The 12,690-nt window shown below is 53.0% G+C and overlaps 1 protein-coding gene across 3 annotated transcripts in view; it reads left to right on the top strand.

Moving 5' to 3' along the window:
• LOC142923438 (uncharacterized) overlaps positions 1 to 12,302 on the top strand; it is a 50,297-nt gene extending 37,995 nt beyond the window's left edge. For all 3 annotated transcript variants that reach the window (XM_076064531.1, XM_076064532.1, XM_076064533.1), the window contains 5 exons: positions 598 to 649; positions 1,600 to 1,634; positions 2,936 to 2,993; positions 3,353 to 3,471; positions 9,484 to 12,302. In XM_076064531.1, coding sequence (XP_075920646.1) covers positions 598 to 649; positions 1,600 to 1,634; positions 2,936 to 2,993; positions 3,353 to 3,471; positions 9,484 to 9,597 — 378 coding nt within the window. In that variant the 3' untranslated portion in view covers positions 9,598 to 12,302. The remainder of the gene's footprint in view (positions 1 to 597; positions 650 to 1,599; positions 1,635 to 2,935; positions 2,994 to 3,352; positions 3,472 to 9,483) is intronic.
• The last annotated feature ends 388 nt before the right edge of the window (positions 12,303 to 12,690 follow it).

The raw sequence follows: 12,690 nt of genomic DNA on the forward strand, positions 1-12,690 counted from the left end.
GTATGTGTGTGTGTAGTGTGTGTGAGTAGTGTCTGTGTGTAGTGTCTGTGTGTGTGTAGTGTGTGTGTAGTTTCTGTGTGTGTGTGTAGTGTCTGTGTGTAGTGTAGTGTGTGTGTAGTGTGTGTGAGTAGTGTGTGTGTGTAGTGTGTGTGTAGTTTCTGTGTGTGTGTGTAGTGTCTGTGTGTAGTGTAGTGTGTGTGTAGTGTGTGTGTGTAGTGTCTGTGTGTGAGTAGTATCTGTGTGTAGTGTGTGTGTAGTGTGTGTGTGGTGTGTGTGTGTAGTGTCTGTGTGTGTGAGTAGTGTCTGTGTGTGTGTAGTGTCTGTGTGTGTCTGTGTGTGACTGTGTGTGTCTGTATCTGTGAGTAGTGTGTGTGTGTGTGTCTGTGTGTATGTAGTGTCTGTGTGTGTGTAGTGTCTGTGTGTGTGTGTAGTGTCTGTGTGTGTAGTGTCTGTGTGTCTGTGTCTGTGTATGTCTGTGTGTGTATGTCTGTGTGTGTGTCTGTGTGTGTGTGTCTGTGTGTGTGTGTCTGTGTGTGTGTGTCTGTGTGTGTGTGTCTGTGTGTGACGTTAACCCCTTCACCCTCTCCCACACTACAGAAGCTGTTCAGCTGTGTTCTGAGCTGCGCGGACTCCTCCACCTCTGATGGTGGTGAGTCACTCACTCAGTCACTCACCACTCAGTCAGTCAGTCACTCACCATTCAGTCACTCACTCAGTCAGTCACTCACTCAGTCACTCACCACTCAGTCACTCACTCACTCAGTCACTCAGTCACTCACTCACTCACCACTCAGTCACTAACTCAGTCACTCAGTCACTCACTCACTCACCACTCAGTCACTCACCACTCAGTCACTCACCATTCAGTCACTCACTCACTCACCCACTCACTCAGTCACTCAGTGGGTGGGTGAGTGGGTGGGTGAGTGAGTGTGTGAGTGAGTGAGTGGGTGAGTGAGTGTGGTGAGTGGGTGGGTGAGTGAGTGGGTGAGTGGGTGAGTGGGTGGGTGAGTGAGTGGGTGGGTGGGTGAGTGAGTGGGTGGGTGAGTGAGTGGGTGGGTGAGTGAGTGAGTGGGTGGTGAGTGAGTGGGTGAGTGAGTGAGTGGGTGGTGAGTGAGTGGGTGAGTGAGTATGGTGAGTGAGTGAGTGAGTGGGTGAGTGGGTGAGTGAGGTGGTGAGTGAGTAGTGAGTGAGTGGTGAGTGAGTGGGTGAGTGGTTGAGTGAGTGAGTGGGTGAGTGAGTGAGTGGGTGAGTGGTGAGTGAGTGAGTGGTGAGTGAGTGGTGAGTGAGTGAGTGAGTGGTGAGTGAGTGAGTGAGTGGTGAGTGAGTGGTGAGTGAGTGAGTGAGTGGTGAGTGAGTGAGTGGTGAGTGGGTGAGTGAGTGAGTGGTGAGTGAGTGGGTGAGTGGTGAGTGAGTGGTGAGTGAGTGGTGAGTGAGTGACTGAGTGAGTGGTGAGTGAGTGGTGAGTGGGTGAGTGAGGTGGTGAGTGAGTGGTGAGTGAGTGGTGAGTGACTGAGTGGTGAGTGAGTGGTGAGTGAGTGGTGAGTGAGTGAGTGAGTGGTGAGTGAGTGGGTGAGTAATGGTATTTTGTCTTCACAGCCTATCAGCCCGTGGAGAATTCTGGGAAAAAGAAGGTGGGAAATCCCCCAAACACTCACCACAAAAACTCACCACAAACACTCACCACAGACACTCACCACACTCACCACAAACACTCACCACACTCACCACACTCACCACAGACACTCACCACACTCACCACACTCACCACAGACACTCACCACACTCACCACACTCACCACACTCACCACAAACACTCACCACACTCACCACAAACACCACAGACACTCACCACACTCACCACACTCACCACAGACACTCACCACACTCACCACAAACACTCACCACACTCACCACACTCACCACAGACACTCACCACACTCACCACACTCACCACAGACACTCACCACACTCACCACACTCACCACACTCACCACAAACACTCACCACACTCACCACAAACACCACAGACACTCACCACACTCACCACACTCACCACAGACACTCACCACACTCACCACAGACACTCACCACACTCACCACACTCACCACAGACACTCACCACAGACACTCACCACACTCACCACACTCACCACAGACACTCACCACACTCACCACAAACACTCACCACACTCACCACACTCACCACAGACACTCACCACACTCACCACACTCACCACAGACACTCACCACACTCACCACACTCACCACACTCACCACAAACACTCACCACACTCACCACAAACACCACAGACACTCACCACACTCACCACACTCACCACAGACACTCACCACACTCACCACAGACACTCACCACACTCACCACACTCACCACAGACACTCACCACAGACACTCACCACACTCACCACACTCACCACAAACACCACAAACACTCACCACAGACACTCACCACACTCACCACAACCACTCACCACACTCACCACAGACACTCACCACACTCACCACAGACACTCACCACACTCACCACACTCACCACAACCACTCACCACACTCACCACAGACACTCACCACACTCACCACAGACACTCACCACACTCACCACACTCACCACAGACACTCACCACACTCACCACAGACACTCACCACACTCACCACACTCACCACAACCACTCACCACACTCACCACAGACACTCACCACACTCACCCCAGACACAATAGCTATGCGATTCAGCGTGCGTGGCTATGCTTATGAGAAGGCGTGGCTATGCTAATGAGAAGGCGTGGCTATGCTAAATGAGCGTGCGTATCCATGCCAACGAGTGGGCGTGGTTCTATGCTAATGAGCACGTGGCGCTATGCTAATGAGCGGGTGTGGCTATGCTAATGAGTGGGCGTGGTCTCTGTGCGTTCAGGGCGGTGCCAGTCTCTGCTGCATGGGAGCCGCCGACGACGATGACGCGGAGCAAAAGGGTGGGGCCACTACAGTGCAACTACAGTGCAACTACAGTGCAACTACAGTGCAAATACAGTGCAACTACAGTGCAAATACAGTGCAACTACAGTGCAACTGCACTGCAACTACAGTGCAACTACTCCCCCCCCTTGACCCCCCTTGACCCCCCCATGACCCCAATGACCCCCCGTGACCCCCATTATCCCCAATGACCCCCCATGACCCCCATGACCCCCCATGACCCCCCCCATGACCCCAATGACCCCCCATGACCCCCATTACCCCCAATGACCCCCCATGACCCCCCCATGACCCCCATGACCCCCCATGACCCCAATGACCCCCCGTGACCCCCCCTCTTGCGCCCCCCCCACAGCCCTGTCGCTGTGGTCCCCCCAGGAGGTCTCTGATTGGCTGGGAAGGCACCAGCTGACCAGCCTCTGTCGCCCGCTCAAGGGTCGCGACGGAGCCTGGCTGAGTGGGCTCCTCACCAAGGTCGTCGTCATACCAACACCTCGTCATACCAACACCTCGTCATCATACCAACACCTCGTCATACCACACCTCGTCACACCACACCTCGTCACACCACACCTCGTCATACCAACACCTCGTCATACCAACACCTCGTCACACCAACACCTCGTCACACCAACACCTCGTCACACCAACACCTCGTCACACCAACACCTCGTCATACCAACACCTCGTCATACCAACACCTCGTCACACCAACACCTCGTCACACCAACACCTCGTCATACCAACACCTCGTCACACCAACACCTCGTCACACCAACACCTCGTCACACCAACACCTCGTCACACCAACACCTCGTCACACCAACACCTCGTCATCATACCAACACCTCGTCATCATACCAACACCTCGTCGTCACACCAACACCTCGTCATACCAACACCTCGTCACACCAACACCTCGTCATACCACACCTCGTCATACCAACACCTCGTCGTCATACCAACACCTCGTCATACCACACCTCGTCATACCAACACCTCGTCACACCAACACCTCGTCACACCAACACCTCGTCATACCAACACCTCGTCATACCAACACCTCGTCACACCAACACCTCGTCACACCAACACCTCGTCATACCAACACCTCGTCACACCAACTCCTCGTCACACCAACACCTCGTCATACCACACCTCGTCATACCAACACCTCGTCGTCATACCAACACCTCGTCATACCAACACCTCGTCATACCAACACCTCGTCGTCATACCAACACCTCGTCATACCACACCTCGTCATACCAACACCTCGTCACACCAACACCTCGTCACACCAACACCTCGTCATACCAACACCTCGTCATACCAACACCTCGTCACACCAACACCTCGTCACACCAACACCTCGTCATACCAACACCTCGTCACACCAACACCTCGTCACACCAACACCTCGTCATACCACACCTCGTCATACCAACACCTCGTCATACCAACACCTCGTCATACCAACACCTCGTCATACCAACACCTCGTCACACCAACACCTCGTCACACCAACACCTCGTCATACCACACCTCGTCATACCAACACCTCGTCATACCAACACCTCGTCATACCAACACCTCGTCATACCAACACCTCGTCATACCAACACCTCGTCACACCAACACCTCGTCACACCAACACCTCGTCACACCAACACCTCGTCATACCAACACCTCGTCATACCAACACCTCGTCACACCAACACCTCGTCATACCAACACCTCGTCACACCAACACCTCGTCACGCCAACACCTCGTCACACCAACACCTCGTCACACCAACACCTCGTCACACCAACACCTCGTCACGCCAACACCTCGTCACACCAACACCTCGTCACACCAACACCTCGTCATACCAACACCTCGTCATACCAACACCTCGTCACACCAACGCCTCGTCATACCAACACCTCGTCATACCAACACCTCGTCATACCAACACCTCGTCACGCCAACACCTCGTCACACCAACACCTCGTCATACCAACACCTCGTCATACCAACACCTCGTCATACCAACACCTCGTCATACCAACACCTCGTCACGCCAACACCTCGTCACGCCAACACCTCGTCACACCAACACCTCGTCACACCAACACCTCGTCATACCAACACCTCGTCATACCAACACCTCGTCATACCAACACCTCGTCACACCAACACCTCGTCATACCAACACCTCGTCATACCAACACCTCGTCATACCAACACCTCGTCACACCAACACCTCGTCACGCCAACACCTCGTCACACCAACACCTCGTCACACCAACACCTCGTCACACCAACACCTCGTCATACCAACACCTCGTCATACCAACACCTCGTCATACCAACACCTCGTCATACCAACACCTCGTCACACCAACACCTCGTCATACCAACACCTCGTCATACCAACACCTCGTCATACCAACACCTCGTCATACCAACACCTCGTCACACCAACACCTCGTCATACCAACACCTCGTCATACCAACACCTCGTCACACCAACACCTCGTCACGCCAACACCTCGTCACGCCAACACCTCGTCACGCCAACACCTCGTCATGCCAACACCTCGTCATACCAACACCTCGTCATACCAACACCTCGTCATACCAACACCTCGTCACACCAACACCTCGTCACACCAACACCTCGTCATACCAACACCTCGTCATACCAACACCTCGTCATACCAACACCTCGTCATACCAACACCTCGTCATACCAACACCTCGTCACACCAACACCTCGTCATACCAACACCTCGTCATACCAACACCTCGTCACACCAACACCTCGTCACACCAACACCTCGTCATACCAACACCTCGTCATACCAACACCTCGTCACACCAACACCTCGTCACGCCAACACCTCGTCACGCCAACACCTCGTCACACCAACACCTCGTCACACCAACACCTCGTCACACCAACACCTCGTCACACCAACACCTCGTCATACCAACACCTCGTCATACCAACACTTCGTCATACCAACACCTCGTCATACCAACACCTCGTCATACCAACACCTCGTCATACCAACACCTCGTCATACCAACACCTCGTCACACCAACACCTCGTCATACCAACACCTCGTCATACCAACACCTCGTCATACCAACACCTCGTCACACCAACACCTCGTCACACCAACACCTCGTCACACCAACACCTCGTCACACCAACACCTCGTCACGCCAACACCTCGTCACGCCAACACCTCGTCACGCCAACACCTCGTCACACCAACACCTCGTCACACCAACACCTCGTCATACCAACACCTCGTCATACCAACACCTCGTCACACCAACACCTCGTCACGCCAACACCTCGTCACGCCAACACCTCGTCACACCAACACCTCGTCACACCAACACCTCGTCACACCAACACCTCGTCATACCAACACCTCATCATACCAACACCTCGTCATACCAACACCTCGTCATACCAACACCTCGTCACACCAACACCTCGTCACACCAACACCTCGTCACACCAACACCTCGTCACACCAACACCTCGTCATACCAACACCTCGTCATACCAACACCTCGTCATACCAACACCTCGTCACACCAACACCTCGTCATACCAACACCTCGTCATACCAACACCTCGTCATCATGCCAACACCTCGTCATACCAACACCTCGTCATACCAACACCTCGTCGTCATACCAACACCTCGTCATACCAACACCTCGTCATACCACACCTCGTCACACCAACACCTCGTCACGCCAACACCTCGTCATCATGCCAACACCTCGTCATCATACCAACATCTCGTCATACCAACACCTCGTCATCATGCCAACATCTTGTCATACCAACACCTTGTCATCATACCAACACGTCGTCATACCAACACCTCGTCATACCAACACCTCGTCATGCCAACACCTCGTCATACCAACACCTCGTCATACCAACACCTCGTCATACCAACACCTCGTCATACCACACCACAACCTCGTCGTCATACCAACACCTCGTCATACCAACACCTCGTCATACCACAACCTCGTCATCATACCACCAACTCATCACCACACCTAGTCATCATACCACCACCTCGTCATCATACCACCATCACCTCGTCATCATACCACCACCACCTCGTCATCATACCACCACCTCGTCATCATACCACCACCACCTCGTCATCATACCATCTCGTCATACCACCATAATCTCGTCAAACCACACCTCGTCATCATACCATCTCGTCATACCACCATCATCTCGTCATACCACACCTCGTCATCATACCACCACCACCTCGTCATCATACCACACCTCGTCATACCACACCACCTCGTCACACCACAACACCATCATCATACCAACACCACCTCGTCATCATACCACCTCCACCTCGTCGTCATACCAACACCTCGTCATACCAACACCTCGTCATACCAACACCTCGTCATACCAACACCTCGTCATCATGCCAACACCTCGTCATACCAACACCTCGTCATCATACCAACATCTTGTCATACCAACACCTTGTCATCATACCAACACCTCGTCATACCAACACGTCGTCATACCAACACGTCGTCATACCAACACCTCGTCATACCAACACCTCGTCATGCCAACACCTCGTCATACCAACACCTCGTCATACCAACACCTCGTCATACCAACACCTCGTCATACCAACACCTCGTCATACCACACCACAACCTCGTCGTCATACCAACACCTCGTCATACCAACACCTCGTCATACCACAACCTCGTCATCATACCACCAACGCATCACCACACCTAGTCATCATACCACCACCTCGTCATCATACCACCATCACCTCGTCATCATACCACCACCACCTCGTCATCATACCACCACCTCGTCATCATACCACCACCACCTCGTCATCATACCATCTCGTCATACCACCATAATCTCGTCAAACCACACCTCGTCATCATACCATCTCGTCATACCACCATCATCTCGTCATACCACACCTCGTCATCATACCACCACCACCTCGTCATCATACCACACCTCGTCATACCACACCACCTCGTCACACCACAACACCATCATCATACCAACACCACCTCGTCATCATACCACCTCCACCTCGTCATCATACCACACCACCTCGTCATCATACCAACACCTCGTCACACCACAACACCGTCATCATACCACACCACCACCTCGTCATCATACCACACCTAGTCATCATACCACACCACCTCGTCATCATACCACACCTCGTCATCATACCACACCACCTCGTCATCATACCACACCTCGTCATCATACCACCTCATCACCACACCACCTCGTCATCATACCACCCCCACCTCGTCATCATACCACCACCTCGTCATCATACCACCTCGTCATCATACCACCACCACCTCGTCATCATACCACACCTAGTCATCATACCACACCTAGTCATCATACCACACCTAGTCATCATACCACTCACCCACTCACTCACCCACTCACTCATCATACAACCACATCGTCGTCATGCCACCACATCGTCATACCACACCTCGTCATTGTACACTTCGTCATACACCACCACGTGATCCACCACCACCACGTGATCCACCACCACGTGATCCATCACCACCACCACGTGATCCACCACCACCATCACCACCACCACCACGTGATCCACCACCACCACCACCACCACCACGTGATCCACCACCACCACGTGATCCACCACCACCACCACGTGATCCACCACCACCACCACCACGTGATCCACCACCACCACCACGTGATCCACCACCATCACCACCACGTGATCCACCACCACCACCACGTGATCCACCACCATCACCACCACCACCACCACGTGATCCATCACCACCACCACCACCACGTGATCCACCACCACCACCACGTGATCCATCACCACCACCACCACCACGTGATCCACCACCACCACGTGATCCACCACCACGTGATCCACCACCACCACGTGATCCACCACCACCACGTGATCCACCACCACCACCACCACGTGATCCACCACCACCACCACGTGATCCACCACCACCACGTGATCCACCACCACCACCACCACGTGATCCACCACCACCACCACCACGTGATCCACCACCACCACCATCACCACCACCACCACGTGATCCACCACCACCACCACCACGTGATCCACCACCACCACGTGATCCACCACCACCACGTGATCCACCACCACCACCACCACGTGATCCACCACCACCACCACCACGTGATCCACCACCACCACGTGATCCACCACCACCACCACGTGATCCACCACCACCACCACCATCACCACCACCACCACGTGATCCACCACCACCACCACCACCACGTGATCCACCACCACCACCACCATCACCACCACCACCACGTGATCCACCACCACCACCACCACGTGATCCACCTCTTCACCTCTGACTCATCCCTCTCCTCGCTGTGCAGGGCCACCAAGTGATGATGGACACTCTCCTGCAAGCAGGTGGTGGTGGTGGTGGTGGTTCTGGGCTGGCCTCAGACATTGGCGCATTCATTAAAGCAATGCACAAACTCGCTTAGACACTCACCACTCACTCACCCACTCACCCACTCACTCACTCACCCACTCACACACTCACTGACTCACCCACTCACTCACTCACCCACTCACTCACTCACCCACTCACTCACCCACTCACTCAACTCACCCACTCACTCATTCACTTATTCACTCACCCACCCACTCACCTACACACTCATTCACATACAGATACTCAGATAATTCAATGCAGACACACTCACACAGATAGACACACACAGATAGACACACAGATAGACAGACACTCACACAGACACACAGATAGACACACAGACACACAGACAGACACACACACACAGACACACACACAGACACACACAGATAGACACACACACAGATAGACACACACATAGACACACTCACACAGACACACACAGATAGACACACACATAGACACACTCACACAGACACACACAGATAGACACAGACACACTCGGACACTCCGACACGTCCACACAAACTCAGTACTCATAAACAATCTCAAGTTGTAATCTCGCAATCACAATTTACTCTGTGGGGTGTTCGTGGACTTAGATCGCATTATACCCAGATCACTCCCCGTGTCTCTCTCTCTCCCCGTGTCTCTCTCTCTCCCCGTGTCTCTCTCTCTCCCCGTGTCTCTCTCTCTCCCCGTGTCTCTCTATACCCGTGTCTCTCTCTGTGTCTCTCTCCCCGTGTCTCTCTCTCCCCGTGTCTCTCTCTCCCCGTGTCTCTCTCCCCGTGTCTCTCTCCCCGTGTCTCTCTCTCCGTGTCTCTCTCTCCCCGTGTCTCTCTATACCCGTGTCTCTCTCTCCCCGTGTCTCTCTATACCCGTGTCTCTCTCTACCCGTGTCTCTCTCCCCGTGTCTCTCTATACCCGTGTCTCTCTCTCTGTGTCTCTCTTCCCGTGTCTCTCTCTCCCCGTGTCTCTCTCCCCGTGCCTCTCTCCCCGTGTCTCTCTCCCCGTGTCTCTCTCTCCCCGTGTCTCTCTATACCCGTGTCTCTCTCTGTGTCTCTCTCCCCGTGTCTCTCCCCGTGTCTCTCTCTCCCCGTGTCTCTCTCTCCCCGTGTCTCTCCCCGTGTCTCTCTCTCCCCGTGTCTCTCTCTCCCCGTGTCTCTCTCTCCCCGTGTCTCTCTCCCCGTGTCTCTCTCCCCGTGTCTCTCCCCGTGTCTCTCTTTCTCTCCCCGTGTCTCTCTCCCCGTGTCTCTCCCCGTGTCTCTCTCTCCCCGTGTCTCTCTCTCCCCGTGTCTCTCTCTCCCCGTGTCTCTCTCCCCGTGTCTCTCTCCCCGTGTCTCTCCCCGTGTCTCTCTTTCTCTCCCCGTGTCTCTCTCCCCGTGTCTCTCTCCCCATGTCTCTCTCTCCCAGTGTCTCTCTCTCCCCGTGTCTCTCTCTCTCCCCGTGTCTCTCTCTCTCCCCGTGTCTCTCTCCCCGTGTCTCTCTCCCCGTGTCTCTCTCCCCGTATCTCTCCCCGTGTCTCTCTCTCTCTCTCTCCGTGTCTCTCTCTCCCCGTGTCTCTCTCTCCCCGTGTCTCTCTCCCCGTGTCTCTCTCCCCGTGTCTCTCTCTGTGTAGTAAACTGATATCTGCTTGGTTCAACGCGAGTTGGAATTCTGCTGATTTTTGGGGTGATTTTAAGTTCAATAAAAGCAGTCGCTGAGCCATCAACATCATCTGCAGCATCATCATCATCATCAGTATCATCATCATCATCACCATCATCATCAGTATCATCATCATCACCATCATCACCATCATCACCATCATCAGTACCATCATCATCACCATCATCAGTATCATCATCATCATCATCACCATCATCAGTATCATCATCATCAGTATCATCATCACCATCATCATCAGTACCATCATCATCAGTATCATCATCAGTATCATCATCAGTACCATCATCATCATCAGTATCATCATCATCAGTATCATCATCAGTACCATTATCATCAGTACCATCATCATCAGTACCATCATCATCAGTACCATCATCATCATCAGTACCATCATCATCAGTACCATCATCATCATCACCATCATCATCAGTACCATCATCACCATCATCATCAGTACCATCAACATCATCACCATCAACATCATCAGTACCATCATCATCACCATCATCAGTACCATCATCATCAGTATCATCATCATCAGTACCATCATCATCAGTACCATCATCATCAGTACCATCATCATCAGTACCATCACCATCATCAGTACCATCATCACCATCATCATCAGTACCATCATCATCAGTACCATCATCATCAGTACCATCATCAGTACCATCATCATCAGTACCATCATCACCATCATCATCAGTACCATCATCATCAGTACCATCATCATCACCATCATCATCAGTACCATCATCATCACCATCATCTACAGTACCATCATCATCAGTATCATCATCATCACCATCATCACCATCGTCAGCATCATCAGTATCAGCAGCAGCAGCATCAGCAGCATCATCACCATCAACAGCATCATCACCAGCATCATCACCACCATCATCATCACCATCATCACCACCACCATGACCACCACCATCAACACCATCATCATCAGTACCATCATCACCATCATCATCACCACTACCATCATCATCTGTACCATCATCACCACCACCATCATCACCATCACCACTGCAGGCTGTGAGTGGCTGTAGTAAATAAATAATTGGTGACAAAAAACTTTGTGGTCTTATTCCTTAAACTCACCACTCACTCACCACTCACTCACCCACTCACTCACTCACCACTCACTCACCCACTCACTCACCACTCACTCACTCACTCACCACTCACCCACTCACTCACCCACTCACTCACTCACCACTCACTCACCCACTCACCCACCCACTCACTCACTCACCACTCACTCACCACTCACTCACCACTCACCCACCTACTCACCCACTCACTCACTCACCACTCACCCACTCACCCAGTCACTCACCCACTCACCCACTCACTCACCCACTCACTCACTCATTCACTCACTCACTCACCACTCACCCACTCACTTACCCACTCACCCACTCACCCACTCACCCACTCACCACGCACTCACCACTCACCC

This window comes from Petromyzon marinus, unplaced genomic scaffold (assembly GCF_048934315.1).
Source record: "Petromyzon marinus isolate PM22_M1 ecotype Great Lakes invasive population unplaced genomic scaffold, UKy_Petmar_22M1.pri1.0 PM_Scaffold_505, whole genome shotgun sequence".
Classification (NCBI taxonomy): Eukaryota; Metazoa; Chordata; class Hyperoartia; order Petromyzontiformes; family Petromyzontidae; genus Petromyzon; species Petromyzon marinus.